Source organism: Osmia lignaria, chromosome 16 (genome assembly GCF_051020975.1).
Source record: "Osmia lignaria lignaria isolate PbOS001 chromosome 16, iyOsmLign1, whole genome shotgun sequence".
In the NCBI taxonomy this organism is placed as follows: Eukaryota; Metazoa; Arthropoda; class Insecta; order Hymenoptera; family Megachilidae; genus Osmia; species Osmia lignaria.
Genome location: NC_135047.1, coordinates 5,616,466 through 5,633,242, shown reverse-complemented (window position 1 = coordinate 5,633,242; position 16,777 = coordinate 5,616,466). Strand labels below are relative to the sequence as shown.

The 16,777-nt window shown below is 39.5% G+C and overlaps 1 protein-coding gene across 11 annotated transcripts in view; it reads left to right on the top strand.

Moving 5' to 3' along the window:
• KaiR1D (Kainate-type ionotropic glutamate receptor subunit 1D) overlaps positions 1–16,202 on the top strand; it is a 168,464-nt gene extending 152,262 nt beyond the window's left edge. For 4 of the 11 annotated variants that reach the window (XM_034317627.2, XM_034317629.2, XM_034317626.2 and 1 more), the window contains 9 exons: positions 898–1,119; positions 3,034–3,325; positions 3,700–3,838; positions 6,275–6,412; positions 7,390–7,588; positions 8,397–8,628; positions 9,130–9,245; positions 9,713–9,868; positions 14,624–16,202. In XM_034317627.2, coding sequence (XP_034173518.1) covers positions 898–1,119; positions 3,034–3,325; positions 3,700–3,838; positions 6,275–6,412; positions 7,390–7,588; positions 8,397–8,628; positions 9,130–9,245; positions 9,713–9,868; positions 14,624–14,902 — 1,773 coding nt within the window. In that variant the 3' untranslated portion in view covers positions 14,903–16,202. Of the gene's footprint in view, positions 1–897; positions 1,120–3,033; positions 3,326–3,699; positions 3,839–4,591; positions 4,730–6,274; positions 6,413–7,389; positions 7,589–8,396; positions 8,629–9,129; positions 9,246–9,712; positions 9,869–12,251; positions 13,769–14,623 lie in introns of those variants that run through there. The other 7 variants (XM_076692912.1, XM_034317631.2, XM_076692911.1 and 4 more) reach the window with 5 other exon arrangements.
• Positions 16,203–16,777: the final 575 nt, after the last annotated feature.

Below are 16,777 nucleotides of genomic sequence, written 5' to 3'. Positions count from 1 at the left end.
TGCGTACAGGACATCGTAAACTCCCCCGGTGTTGGGCTGAAATAGCAGACGTACGGGACGGCTCCTTCCTATGCTCGCCGATTGTTCCTCGGGACAATGGAAAGTTACCTGGTGGGTTAAACGAACCCGTCGGCACCCTTGACAAATTATACCCCGCGGTTTTGCGACCGTGAATTCTCAGACCCAGGAACACGAATATCAGGTCATCCTTATTAATTTCGCTGTTCTAAATTCTAAATTCGAGCGGCAATTAAATTTCAATTAAAAGTAGCAAAGTTTCTCTTGAAATCGCCCTGTGTAAAATATAGAATTAAAGTATAGAGAAACAAGGAGGTAAACAGGGGAGATGAACGAATGGAAATCCGGTTACGTAAAAAGTCAGCCTGTTCGATAACGAGCCGTTGCTCTGACAGTTGTATTTTTTTTAATATTTGCCTTCGTTAACGATATCCCGTTAGTGTTATTATCGATCAAACACGGATGTCACGCGTAACGCGGTAATAATGTTTGCCGTAATATAAAAACACTTGAAACGAGTCGTTCGAAGAGCGACGTTGCCTACAATTTTACTAATTACCAGCGGTAACCGAGAACATCGAGGGTATATCCGAACGCGATGCACGGCTCGTAATTCGTCAACGAAAATTCACGTCAAAGCTCGACCGGTAATTATGCCAGTAATGGTCGCATTTGCCAATTTTCCTACTGCTTGTCCCATCGCTATTCCGTGCCAAAATATTATCCATTTTATTCGAACAACGTTGTTGTTAAAAATGAAAAGTCAGTCGTGAAATTGATATTTATTTTTCAAATTTTGTACTATTTTTGAATATGGATCACGATTAATCCACTCATCACTAGAGAATTAATAATAACCGATCAACCTTTTGTTTCCAGGTGGAAATGACTGGTCTGACAGGAATTATAAAGTTCGATCATCAGGGATTTCGCTCGGATTTCATTCTGGATATCATCGAACTCAATAACAAGGAGGGTTTGAAGAAGATAGGAACGTGGAACAGCACGAAAGGTATAAATTTTACGAGAAGCTACAAAGAGGAGTATACTCAGATCGTTGAGAATCTTCAAAACAAGACATTCATCGTGACGACCATATTGGTGAGTGTCTGAATTTTTTTATATTAATCCGTAATTTACATACATACATTTTTCTAAAAATCATTTATATTCGATCGTAGAAATTTGCAAAAATTACTATATGTATTTTCCACTCCAAACTATTTTCACCCCTTCGGAGTGAATTGGTATCAAAATTATGTTAAATGTTTTTATAAAATCGATGTATGTAATTCTTCGTACATTCGTTTGAATTAACCAAATCAACCTTTACAAATCTCATTCCAAGTCTCAAGTCGCATCCATTAAAATCTCAAAAATTTTCTTTCCTCCTCCACGGAATCCACATGAATCGTTCGGCGTATCGTTAAAGTCCCGACTGTTTGTTTTTCCGAAATGAAAAGGAAACAGAAGCAGAGCTGAACGAGGTTCGTACGGAAGCGAGAAATTTCCTTTTCCTTCTTCATCCTTCGCCTCCACCTCGTTAGCTTTTCCCTTTTTCTTTTTTTTTTATTTTCATCTCTCCAACCGTTCTTCAGGGAATAAAGAAAACCGACCTCGAGAAACTCGGGAACCCTGGAGGGGTATCCGCTATTTAATTGAAGCTTTCACGTCGACTCGCCGTCGCGTTACTTATTCTTGCGCTAATTGCGGCCACAAGTAATGCAATGCACTTGCGTGCATATTAACTGGCTCGAAAGTTCAGCTGGAGAAGCATCAGAGAGCGTCGAGTTTCGTGGTCGCGAGATAAGGGTGCTCGAGGAGATGAGTCTGAGAACTTGAACAATCTAATGCCGCTTCTTTAGAGGTTTAACCGTTCACTGTATTTACGACGTTATTAATCGGATTTTCGTTCGGCTTGCTTGAATAAGGGGCCTAAGTCAGCTCACCGAGTTTGTACAGCCTCTTGGGTTATTAGGTAGCATGAAAATTTTATGACTTGGCAATATTATTAACCCTTTATTGATAGATATAGGTCAATCATTATCCAAAGCTTTCACTTTCAAATTTCGAAATAAAATATTTTCAAAAGTGATGGTATAAAATTTGAAAAATGAAAATGAGAAAGGATCGCTATCTCAATGGCCCATCGTCTGAGGGTGAACCCAAGTAAAGTTTAAAATTCAACAGTGATAAGATTACGATAAAAATTCAATTATAAAAAATTGATTGTAATTTAAGATTTCGATATATTCCTATACATGAGTGTACACCCTATTCTTGAGTTTATCTAGAGTTCCATCGCAACTCGTATAGAACTTAAAGTGTGTTTCTCAAGTCCTTATCCAAGGACCTTTGGTACGATGAAATTTTAGCGAAACTTTCCACGATAGAAACTTCCACTCACGTTTTTCGAAAACTCGATCGCACATTCCGTAACGCCAGTTTCCATGAAATTCCTCGTCGAACATTTAGCATAATAAGCGTTTTGCAACTCCCCTTGACGACATATGCGATTCTAAATGTAAAAAAGAAAACCTCAGAGTCTCCCCTTAGAACAATTGAACTCTAGAAAACAATGTTACTGTCATAGAAAATCATCAGCCTCGTATTGTCCTCTACTCTCGCGTGTTTCTCTCCCCTTCTCCCTCAAAGAAAAGCTCGTCGACGTGATATTCGGTCGCTTTAAATCGCGCGCACGTAGAGATGCATATTTCACACCTCCCCGGCACCCAGTGCGAATCACGGTTGCGTTAATTAAGCAGCGTTGGAGCGCGAAAGGAGCCGCAGCTCCTGAATTTTCATATTCGTAGAAACGTGGCCAGGTAGAGTAGCCGTCTCTAATGTGTGATTTCGCGCGCACACACCCATATGTATCGCGTGTTCCATTGGTTAACCCGACGACCTGGCTGTTCACATCCTCGTATTCAAATCCTCTTGCGCTATGCCCTGCGTGCCCACGCACGTTCACACATGTATGGAATCGATCTGTGACGTCAGCTCATTAACCCGCAGAGCGCACCATACTGCATGAGGAAGGATTCGAGCGAGAAGCTCACCGGAAACGCACAGTTCGAGGGTTACAGCATCGATTTGATTTACGAGATATCGAGAATACTAGGATTCAATTATACGTTCCGTCTGGTGCCAGATGGACGATACGGTTCCTACAACAAGCAGACGAAAGAGTGGGATGGTATGATGAAAGAACTGCTCGATCAGAAGGCTGATTTAGCGATCGCTGATCTAACTATCACGTACGATCGGGAACAAGCGGTCGACTTCACAATGCCGTTCATGAACCTAGGTGAGCGATCTGTTTAATCAACGGGTCCGTTTCGAATGTGCTGATTGCCGCCGTGAATCGATTTAACGATCAGTAAACTATTCCACCAATTCTAGTTCGCTTCGAGAATTTTTCAAACCTTATCGAAGATCAATAATTCTAATTCATCGTCCAAGTGAAATAATATCATTTGAAAATCATGAAAGTAATCGATCTCCTTTTGAATAATCCAAAAATTATTTAAATTTTTAATGAAAAAGGAAAATAAATCGCTTTGATATTTCTCTCGCATTCTACATATTTCAAAAGCGATTTTTACTTATTGCGCCACATTTTTTTGGTTAAATCTCTGCTAGTAAATAAAGCTATGAAATGTGTGAATTTTAAACTTTCAGGTATCAGCATACTGTACCGTAAGCCTATAAAGCAACCACCGAATCTGTTCTCGTTCCTCAGCCCTCTGAGCCTGGACGTTTGGATTTATATGGTGACAGCTTATCTGGGTGTCTCGGTGCTGCTCTTCATACTCGCCAGGCAAGTGAATCCATTCTGCCAAGACCCGATAAAAATATTCTACGGCACCGACGAAATTTCGTATCCGAACGAATCCCTTCACCTAATATGCTTTACCGCTCGGATAAACTTTCATCGTGTCGAGAATTCGATAAATTTTCAGCATCACACTTCTATAATTACTATTTAACTCTCAAACGGTGGGTAATTAAATTTTAGAGTACCTCTTTACAATATAATATAATGCGTTTCTTAACTCTCGGATGGCGGACCATGGAGAAAGCCCCAAGGCGACGGACCCTGGAGAGAGCCACAATTTTAATTTAATTTTGCATTTCATATTACTTTCTTTTGTTTAAAAATTATACATTTAACCTCAGGTTACCAGTTTATTATGCAAGAAACGCATTTTATTATATTTTTCTAGTTATTTAGGAATCGATAATTGTAGACGATCAATCTATACCAAAATATTTTATTTAAAAATTTGAATAGCTCGTTTTATCGCGACCTGCTGTTTGAGGATTAATTCACTGATAACTCTCAAGTAGCTATTTCTTAGATACCATCAGGGTATACATCCGGCTTCTACCACAAAGTACATTCGAACGCAACCAAACGAACAGACATACGTTGACTTGTAACATTCCGTTCGACTTCTTTTTCTCAACGTGGACGCGGTTAATCTTCATACGTAAATGGCGATCGATCCCTGCGGAAGACAGATACGTCCATCTGAAAGGATCAGACGTTGTCTAGAGTTGATCAGTTTAGATTCACCCCGTACGAGTGGTACAATCCTCATCCGTGCAACAAAAACCCGGACCATCTGGAGAATCGCTTCAAGCTGCTCAACTGCATGTGGTTCACCATCGGGTCGTTAATGCGGCAGGGCTGTAACATTCTGCCCAAGTAAGCCGTTAGATTGGCATCTCACGGTCATTGGCTCGAGCGTTTCTTTTGCTCGTTTCTTTATCAATCCTCTATTTCTCCCCACGTCTTTGTTTCCCTCCAGCTCGTTTCTTAGCTCGCGTTCGAAAACGCCGTTGTTGGGTTCCGCCTTCGGACACCGTGTCGTCGATCGGGAACGCATGTAAATCGACGACCACGATCGGTAACTAACAACGGATCCACTTTCGCTGCGATTTGCTCGAACACGCAGCCCTTTTACGGGCCAAGTTCGCTCGTACGACAGAATGGATGAATTATTCAGCGAAACGAATTCGTGAAACCGCTTTCAACAGTCCCGCAGGGATATCGGATATTTTGAATGTGTTGCAGATACTATCGTTCGCCTATCGGGATTGAGAACCCGATTGGAAGGGAATTGATTTCTTGGAGGAGAGATAGTCAGACACTTTGTACCAAGATACAAAATTGATAGCTTGAATTTAGAAATAACACGTGATTTGCTAATTACGAATTACTGCTCCATTAATTAAACGTCTCATTAAAAAGAAAGATCTATGGTTAAACGTAAAAATTCTAGCCAGGAGGAGCTTAATTTCTCTTTCGCAAACTTTCCTCTGTTTCTTTGTCGCAAAAAGAGGTAGGTGGATCGCGAGCTGTAAAAACGTTTCACGATGTTCGCACAATTTATTACACGGAAAAAGGTACGCGAAGAGGGATAATATCCCCCGGCGATGGGATAATTCTGGTTTGTCTGGCAGTCTCTCTCCTTACGTTCAGTATTTGCATAACTTAGGTGAATATCGATTAAAAAGCGTGCGACGATTCTCAGAGTCGTAGCTACGTATCGAGGGACGTTTTTCATCGAGGGTTGTATTTACATTTCATCCGTCCACATGGTGACGCGGTTCGCTAATTACTCGTAATAATGGTAATAAATCAAACATTATATGCGAGTAATACCGTCACGTTGAATCATGATTAACGAGAAAATTTAGAAAGGGGAAAGATATATTTCTGTATCTATTTATTTGATATTGTCATCCCAGATATTCCTCTGTTTTTAGAACTGCAAAGTTATTTAAAGATTCTGACGGAGAAAACAAAGATTCAAATGTACCTCAATGTCTCCTTAACGCCCGCACCTAAATCAGCCCGAATCCCGTCGCAAAACCGTACAACATCCACGGGAAACGTTTGCCTGTAATTCCAGAAACAGAGGAAACATTTCAAACGTTTCACAGTTCGTCGTTGACACATTGGGACACCGCAAACACGACGAATTTTAGCATCACGGTATCAATGTTTCAGCAACGCGTGCAACCAAGGCTTCTCTTGATTAAGGAAAAGTGTAAAGAATCGACCTGATCATTTATTCTTTACAAACGAAGAGAGGAAGGTGTAATTTAGGTTTTTCCTAAGGCAACAAATTTCTCCCTCTGCTATTACCCTTAAATAAAGGAAGTCTACGTTGCAGCCGAGTGTACGATTAGTCAGGTTACGACTCTGAGGTCTAATCCTTTCCCTTCTCCATTCACGTGTCTGCAGGTTCAGCCCCTACGAGTGGGAGAATCCCCATCCGTGCAACGGACAGTCCGAGGTCCTCGAGAACGAGTTCACCCTGATGAACTCGCTCTGGTTCACCATAGGCTCGCTCATGCAGCAAGGCTCTGATATAGCGCCGAAGTAAGTGTGAATATAACGAAGAAACACAACAGCGACGTATGGGTGCGATCGTTTTTTCTACCAAACTTCGAGAGAGTTTCGAAAGCGAGAATAAAGTTTTCTTATAGCTTCGTTAGATTATTAGTCGCGGTTCATTTATTTCGGTGAGAGAAGCTTTTTCCGAGGAGAGGCGAGATTTTGGGGGTCGTAGGTAACGATAGCCTGGATATGCTATATCGTAGGCTTGCTGCAATCGAATGATCACGTTCTCGTATCGAAACTCGTCGACGTGCTTTCGTTATCGCTGAGGCTACCCTCCACACCGACGATGTTTCGTTCGATGGAAGTTCGTTGTTGCTGTTCCCAAAGGGAATACGGTAAGATGCTGAGACACCGTCGTGTAACCGAAATAATGCACTATAAGTGTTCTGATAAACCCGGTTCCTCGGAGGAATTTCCATGGTGTTTGATTTTGGGAAAAATGGAATTGGAAGTTCGTTGAATTGGAACAGCAACAACTTCTTCGAATTAGACCGAGACGATAAAAAGCGCTTTCACCTGTTCGGAAATTGAGCTTTCGTTCTCCAGTATTTCCTGCGATACGACCCCCATCCTCGTTATCGTCATTTTTCAGTTTTTAGTATTGTTTAGCTGTCGTTGTTGTGAGTAGCAAACGAATGCCTTGGGTGCATGGAAACGTAGAAATTAGAGAAGAATAGTTTTTTAAAATCGATCATCTGATATAATGAAAGTTTCTCCTGCATGAATCATAAGGCTTAGAAACTTACAAAAATATCAAAATATCTCTTTTGCCATTTTTACGTTTAGATAGATATTTCTATTCCACAGCACCTCTGATTTCGCTAAATCAATTTATAATTAGGAAGGCTAATTTTTCGGTCAATAAAAAATACACTTCGATATTCATACAGGAGAAACAGATTTTTCATCGACGCTTTGCGGAAGTTTCTCTGCACCGTTTGGAATTTTACTTACAGGGCTGTGTCGACTCGTATAGTGGCGGGTATGTGGTGGTTCTTCACTTTGATCATGATTTCTTCGTACACTGCCAACTTGGCCGCGTTCCTTACCGTCGAGAGGATGGATTCACCGATCGAGAGCGCGGAGGATCTTGCAAAGCAGACGAAAATCAAATACGGGGCTCTCAAAGGAGGAAGTACCGCGGCCTTTTTCCGAGTAAGATCGCATGAATATCTTATACGTTTTGTACAAACATTCGCGTAATCGTTTCACCCGGCTACATACGCTGTCTTCGTTTATCGACGAATTTCCCTTCAATGTATATAAAATAGCTCGCCGCAATAAAAATTGTAATGCAAAGTATTCTGTAAGAGGATGTAGCCCGGTGATGCAGAGAAATGTGTATTCTTTGAAGAATTTCAAATTAATTCTCATTTTATTTCCCTTTTGATTCGAAATTTCAGGACATTATTGGTAACATAACTATTGTTCGTTACAATTAATTTGCCGATACCAATATTAGATACATATTTCGAAATGCAGAATGCACGATGCGATGCTTAATTTTGATAATAACAATATTAATTAATACAGTCATCGAACGACTGAAATTCCAATAACCATTATTACCGTAAAGTGTATCACGGAACAATAGTAATAATAATTAACATTAGGGAAATGAAGGAAGGAAGAAATTTTAATTCCTCGTGTTTCACATTAATTAATATTTATTTAATTACTTCTACAAGAATTTATACATTTCTCTATTTCTATACCATTTTAAATAAATAGAAATCTCGTCTGATAATTGATTAATCTTCAAGCAAAAATGATAAATCTATTTTCCCCAAAAATTGAATCGCTAATTATTCGAATTGATCAATTTCTCACGAATGGGGTTGTTGATTCTCACGAAGCCGCGGCTAGGTAATAGGCCTAAGCTTGAAGATTAACCAATTTCGATCGGCGTTCCGTCGTTTAACTGAACGGGGTGCTCGACCATGAAATTCCTGGCGTGATCTAGGATTCCAATTTCTCGACGTACCAGCGCATGTGGTCCTTCATGGATTCGGCAAAGCCGACGGTATTTACAACGAGCAACGTCGAGGGTGTGGAACGGGTGATCAAGGGTAAAGGCAGTTACGCGTTCCTAATGGAATCCACTTCTATCGAATACGTAATCGAGAGGAACTGCGATCTGACTCAAGTTGGCGGTCTGTTGGACTCGAAGGGTTATGGCATAGCCATGCCACCAAGTAAGTACACTAATCGGGATACATACTGTCGCGTGTATGGTTAGCTGACGTATAAACTCGTCAGACAGATACACCGTTAGCCGATTACACTCAGCCGAATGGCTCTCGGCCGATAGAGACAGCCGAGCTATTCCGAACGATCGACGTGTATATTTTTGATTTATCGTCGACGACAAACGGTGTCGAATTGGAAAGATAATTTTTCACGCTCCGTCCGTGGATTTATAGAGGTATCCTTGTTGATTCACATTTCTGCAAAAGGAAATATCAACGCGTCGAAATTTAATAATTTATTATTTTTCACAATCGAAACTTTAACATTAGATCGTCTAGACTCCAAAAGCGTTCTAGTTTCTCCATCGAGGTCACGTCTCGCGTCGAACGGAAAAGCGATCGCGCGAGACAGTGTCTCGATCGCAGTTTCCCGAAAGTTTCTGTCCTGCGATAAAAGCTAAGCTGGAAAACGAGGGCGACTCGTTGAAAACGATCTTGGAACTTCAGATTCGCCGTACAGAACTGCCATAAGCGGGGCCATCCTGAAGCTGCAGGAAGAGGGGAAGCTGCACTTGCTGAAGACACGCTGGTGGAAAGAGAAACGAGGCGGAGGATCTTGCAGGGTGAGTATGCAAACACGCGGCCTAGCTTCCCTTATTTTCCCTCGGATACGTTCCAACAACGACGCTGCAGTCTATAAATGCGCTCCTGGAATTCTTATCCCCCTCCGAACATACTTCTCTCTGGCTCCAGGCTCGCCCATCCGGCCGAAAAAGACAGCGTAGAGATAAGAATAAGAGCGTGGGTGGATGGTACCGCGAGAAGACAGTTTCATAAATTCGTGAAATCATGACCACCATTATTATGCAGCCTCTTATTCGCCGATATTATTCTGTCGGAACGAATTCTTGTAACTCTTCGTCGTCTGGAATTTGTTGGCTGAAAATGTGTACCTGTTGTGCTAAGAGAGAACTATGATTTCAATTTCAAAATATTTGCAGCATCGGGTTTCTCAGTTTCATTTATCATATTTTTGAAATAAACTTCGATGGACGGTATTTTAATGGAAATATCGTTTGTATTTTGACAGGACGACACGTCGAAGAGCAGTTCGACAGCGAACGAGCTGGGCTTGGCAAACGTCGGCGGTGTGTTCGTGGTTCTGATGGGCGGGATGGGGATCGCTTGTGTGATAGCGGTATGCGAGTTCGTCTGGAAAAGCCGGAAGGTCGCCATTGAGGAACGGGTGAGTGAGGTCAGATAGCACGTTGAAGAAGGCGTGATCGCGCCTGAAGTAACATCGTCCAACACGCATCTCGATCCTGACGCGATCTATCCCGATATACCGCGCGAATACATCAGTTGATGTTCGCACGACGGTGGAGTTCCTCTTTAATGGTCGCGGTGCAAGTACAAAACCACTCGGGTCTGATCGTTCTCTCTCTAATCGATGAATCACGATCGACGTTTTAAAAATAAGAAATTCATGCTGTTATGCCATGAACCTGATTAGAATTTTTAATGATACAAAAATTAATTTTAATATAAAAAAAATGACACATTGGTTAAAAGATCCACGGGCATAACAGCACTTTAGAGGGTTTCTGTTCTTGGAAGGATTGAACTCTGCGACGATGCAAATTCGTACTCGCCTTTTCGTTCTCGTCCGCTCTCTTCTTCTCGATTCAAGTCGAAAGAATTTAGAACGCGAGATAAGCGAAGAGATATTGGAGCGTAAAGTGTCTTTGTCCGCGGGAGAGTAATTACTCGCAGCATCAAGTGAATGGTGGCTACGATGCTAATTCGGTATTCATGGTTCTTTGCTCGTCCTTCGGACCCGTATTCTTTCATTCGTGTTCGTTTCCGTTGAAAGGAATCGAGCCTTGTTTACCGTTGCCTCCGTTAATTCGACGGTACGCTTTCTGATTTCGATTTATCGCTCGAAATTCGAGCGTTTCCCGGTGTATAGGGAATTGAACGTCGAAACGGATCGATCATCAGGAACAAATAGAAAGTGAAAAATGGAGCAACGTCGGAGTGTATTTTGTTCGCGTGAAATGGAAATACAATTTCGCTTGATAAATAGACGCGAAGAATTCAATTAGAACGACGGGTCGCCGCAATATTGTACAGCCAATCCGCGCACTCACCGGTTAAATGAATTACATCGGAACGGAAATTTACGAGCTTGAAAAGGTGCTGATAAACTCTCGACGAGCTCGTACCTTTTTCGCAAAATAGAGGATATTTTTTAATTCGAGAAAAAATTGTAATTAATATACCGAGCTTTCCTGAACTTTTCATTTTGATTATCCGGACGTTGCTATAATTATTTCCTTTGAATTGAAAAATAAAAACAAATCCTACTCCTTAATTTCTGATAATAATTTTAAATTCGCGAGCATCCTAAAGGTGTTATTGGAAAACTGTATATGACGAAGGTCGTAAACACAGCAACATATTAAGGCGTGACTCGCGTGCAGAAACGCGAGCTGCAACGAGACTCGCGTGTCTACAATATGTATTCGAGCTGCCGTTTGCGTACATTCAAGCGGTAAGCAAACAGGCAAGTATTTGAGAAGGGCTCATCCACAAATACGGATATGCAGCTTTGCACCGGTGACCCCGCCTACACCGAGAGCAAACAATCCCACTAGCCAACAAACGTCAGAGTATTGCTGTTCCTCTTTGGTCCGTACTACTTCGGACCGCAACGAAGTAGCCACGATACACCCTTGAATCTGAAACTGCTAATCGTTTTAGCTCTCGACGGGACCGGATCGAAGATAGTAATACAAGATCGACCCCTCCCCTCGATACGTTCGATTTCATGGCCTCGTAAATCGAATTTTCTTCGTCGAGATACTTCGATCAACGTGAAAATTAGTTTCAAACACACTATCTTCGTTAATTTATAGTTGAGTAGCTAGTTCGAGAGATTATAGTGGACAGAACGGTGAGAAACTATAGGTATGGATTTGATAAATTGCTAGAGATCAGAGACTAGGAATCGAGGGGATAAATTGTTGGGAGGATTTTGGAGTTTATATGCAGAGGGTAATTAAAGAAAAATTTTCGAAGAAACAGATGCGTGATTTAAAGGGTACTATATTTTGTCAAATTTTTTGTACATTAGTTGCTGTATGGAAAGATATTTATATAGTATCAAAAGAAGCGTAAGAAAGTAATGATTTTGTTGTAGATTAATCTTTAAAAATTACATAATTAATTTATATTTTAATTAGCATCTGAATACCTCAGTTATATTTTAATTATCATCAGTTTTCTTTCCATCAAAATTATATTTTTAAGTAAAACAAAAATTATTGTGATTTATTACAGAAAAATATTTTATAAAACAAAGACTTTTACGCTTCTTATTACAGCTCTTTCATCTTTTGTTTCTCGATTCGAAAGAAATCAAAGCACGAGTTCTCCTTTTTTATTTAATTCATAAATGAATACGTAATTAATATTTAAAAGATCAGTTGTGAAATCCTTGCAATTCGGTTTTTCATACTTCTAACCAAGAACAAAAATGCTTCTCGTGTTTGTGGCCCTTGATCCGATTCATCGATCTCTTTCCAATAAACGCAATCTTACCCGAGCATTTTCGTGTTCTGTTTTAGAAGCAGAAATCCTCGGGGAAACCGATCTGCGAAGCTTTTACCGATCTACACTAACGGACGGTATAGCGATCCTCTTGCGAAAATAAACAGAATTAAAAAAAAATGATTCCTAAGCTCGAGAAAAGCGTATCTGACCCGATGGACCTAAGGAGGAACTCCACCACGAGCGATCGAGAACTGTGTGTGTTACGTTTCACAGACACAAACTGTAGAAAGTTCAAAAGAAACGTATAATCAAAAGAAAGAGCAACGATCCTCGACCTTTCCAGTTTTTCTTTCTTACTTTTTCCCTTTCGTGAAACGTAATCTCTCCGCGGACAATCGAATTGAAAAGACGATCAATTATTATCGAGTAACGTACGGTGTCATTGGAATTTCATTAACCCTTCTTCGTATTAATGATTTCCTATAACAGAGGATTACATAACTTACATGAATTTTTAAATAATTATGTTAAAATGTATTAAAGAATGCTTAATTTAACCCCTTCGCTAAATTACCTGAGTTCGGTATTTGAAAATAAAATAATTTTATTTGCATTGAGAATATTTCTTAGGTAGATTCTTTTCTTTCTAATTACCATACGAAAATTTTAATCGCATGCTTTTCATTTTGAAATGTAAATGTTTTGAGTTTCTCGTAGTAGCGAAAGGGTTGAAGGCTGAAGGGGTTTCGAAGAAGGGTTAAGCGAGAAATAAATTCAAATGATTTCCATCGTGTTCCTCAAAAGCCATCATACAATCCATGAAATTGGAAAGGTCAATGGCGTTCGCCAATTTGCTCATATCAAATCTTAGATTAATCGACGACGACTTGAAGCCTCGCAACGAGAAGAGACAGTATCTCGGGCGATTGTTAATATAAAGATGGAAAATAAAAGACACGGCGTGACATTCTCGACGGACACGCCGTGATCGTGACTGAATATACGTGCTGCAGATTAACGAGAACTATTTACGAACAATCATGATTTTATACCGATTAGATAATTATTAATGTATAGCGTCTGATTGCGAACCTTTTACTGTATGTACATAATTGCGTGGCTCGAAAAGTGAAGTTCCTAAGTTTCCCGATAAAAATAAAAGAGAAAGAAAAAAAACAGCAAAGAATAATTGAAATCGAAAAGATATCGGAGAAAGTTCCAGGTCCAACAGAAACTTACGAACTTCAGACTCGAGTAAACGAAAGAACTTCGTTCATAGACCATTCTGTGTGTCTCGTATAAACCTTGTATTATACGGATTTAATGAGAAAAGAAAAAAAAAAAGAGGACGAATCTTACTTAAGGTTCGAGAGGATACGCGCACGATGTGACAGTTTAGTATGACATTGTTAGTTGTGTCGCAATGTTTCTTGCCTCTCTTTCTCTCCCGCCATGGATACGCAGGAGGTGAGCAAGTTTTCTATTTTGTCTTTATTACTCGTTGTGTCACGGCATCTGGTTGATTGACATCTCGTAGAGCATGAACTTTTTATGGATGTAATTTTCCACCATCAATCTGTTTCTTTTTTTTCCCCCCTTTCATTGTACGACTCTCGTATTATGATGGAAAAATGAAATCGCTAAACGAATGGGGAAATGGAAAAGTTGTTGGTGAAAAATTGTAGAATATTAATGTCACTTTGTGTGAAAAAGAAAGACTGGTTTTTATCCCTCATTTTACTCAATTTTTATTATTTTTCATTCTGAACTGACGACTTGGGAAGATCACATAGCATGGTATGATTGGAATTATTTTCTGTTCATTTTCACATTCTTCTTAATACTTTGCTACCATCATTTATTGTTAGTTTAAAATTATAGAATACTTTATTAATAATAAAATAACTTAAAGCATAGTTTCGTACGAAATATTGAAAGGGTTATATGATATACACATGGTAGCAACTGTGTTAATTAGGATTTAATTCTTTATTAGAATTTTGTTATTTCTACCTTCAGCTTTAATACCTTTTTTGCACTAGGATTTAGTAATATGTTATTACAAAATGTTTATTAAAAATTGCATGGATAATTGCATGCTTATTATCGATAAATGCTTATTAATCACTTTTGGCTCATTTTTCATTGATATTTTCACTTGCTCACAATGCATGTAATATCAGTTGCATGCATATATTCATTTAATTGTTCAAACACCAGCTAAGTCAGCTCAAAGTCATGACGCAGAGGCTTTCACAACCTGATTCATTCCAAAATCAAAATTTTAATTGCCCACTGAAGGGTTAACCCTTTCACCCTTTTGTCAAAACGAACGAATGACCTAACGCTTCTGTTCACCCCTATCATCTCACTAGTCGTCATTAAGAAATGTTAATTGCGATGTCGTATGTTGAATAGAAAATTATTAAATTATTTTGCGTCATAGCATTTGACTGACGAAGCAACGGGCCCTATTAAAGCCATACAATTAAGACCGTGCAGCAGCTTGGTCGTTTCGTCGAACTTGCAGAAATCCGTGTGCTCGGAGATGGCGAGCGAGCTGCGTTACGCGTTGGATTGCGGGAACGGGACGAAAAAGCCGGTGAAGAAGACACTGTGTCAACGCGAGAGGCAGCAATCGAATCTGTCGATCGTGTCCGAGGAGGGCAGGTATCCAGAGTGCAACAAGTACAGACACTTCGTGGGGAAAGCGCCTCTGACTTGAAGCTCGCAAGCGGATCGTTGAACACCATGGACGTATGGTGAACACGTTTAATCTAATGAACGTTAAATTCAATGAACTATAAGAATGATCGATAAATCAATTAGCCGCGAATCGAACTTTCTAGGCGAACGAAACTCGAGCCCTCCTTCAACTTGCTACTGCTGTTCCCTCTTTCTGTATCTCTGGGTGTGTATACGTCTGTTATTATTTTTTTATCTTCTTCCATTTTTTTTCTTTTTTTTTTCTCTTCACAAGTGACACGAGCAAGGTAGTTCTTCAACTAGCACTTTGTAGGGTCTACAGTCGTTTAGCCGTTAATTGGAGCTCGTTGGAATTTATTGTACCGTGCGGGAGACAACGGCGCGCGCTGTTTGAGCGGAAAGATTAACGAGCGACCTCGAGATCCTTTGTCTTTCGTTGAGGTACTCGTGCCGGAAGAGCGTGTCTTTTATGGAAAGGGAAGATCGTGAACTGTCTATGGCTGTAGCTTCTGCGGTTGATATAAAATGTCGAAAGGCAGCTCCAAGTAAGAGGGTTGAAAACTGTTAACCCTTCGCTGTTCAACTTTCTAAGTGGTGGTTCTATGTAGAGGACGTTGCAACAAGTCTGGTGTCAAGTAACTTTTTTTTTTAATATTAAATTCATTCTTCACGTTTATTTAGTGAAAATAGGATTGTTTAAAAATTGATTTGGAATTGCCAAGAGTTAAAATTATCAAAATTTACGAATATTATAACGATTCCATTTTATTCGTTTGAAACTTTTTCAATTTCAATTGATTAAAACTTTTCATTAACTCTATTTTCATTTTTGATTAACTTTATCAAACTGTTTCGCAGGTTTGAATACACTAAAATTGAATGGAGCGGTATTATATCGGGGTTGCAGATTATTCAGTGTGTCACACACAGGTGTCTCTAATAATTATTTTATTCAATCTGGTATTAACGATGAATTTACCATTCGTTCTAACATTAATTTAAAACACGCGAGCTCGACACTGAAAGTTCCTTTCTCTCTTCAAATTATAAATGATATTTATTTATTTCATCCCCCTTTTATCAAACGCTGATAGTTTAATTATTCAATTCAATTTCGTACACATTTTATTAATTTGTTTAAAATAAACGTCGATATCTCCCGTACGATATTCGTGGCAAATACGAGACAATTATTTCGACGAATGGAAGCGATCGTAAAGGAAAAATAAATTTTGTGAAACGCTACTCGAACAGTGAAAAATAATTTCATTGAGGAAACGAATCGAAAGGATCTCTAACATCGACCATATTGTTCATTTCTAAAGAAAGTACACTAATGTTGTTCAATAAATTGAAATGCCGTCTGTTCGATGGCGTTCAGGTACACCCCCTTAGTGTAAATAAACATAATCGTTAAGAATACGAATTAAACGATCGCGTCTGTGCATTGTAATATAGTACGTTTACGGGAGGGCCATTTAATCGCGAGAGTTCGTTCATCCGATTAGCTAAAATACATTTTAATTTAAGATAATGTGTCCAATGCGAATGAGCATCGCAGAAACGTGTTCATTTTGAACGTCTCATCGACGTTACATCGAAAGTGTAGATAGAACAAGCAATTTTATGCTTTCATTTCGTTCTAATTCTTTGCATTATAAACAGTCAAAGCTTCCAGCTCTGCCGTTGTAAAGTATAGGATTTTATTAATCTATCTACATTCAACTCCAGATTCTTTTCGCTTCGGTGCTGCCTGTAATTCTTCGAACGAGAAAATTAATTCCACTTTCATGTATTAAAATTCATGAATAGAGATGGTGGAAATAATATGCAATACCCATTTTGATGTTTAATCAACGAAATTTCAGAAATATTTTAAAATTAAAATTATTTT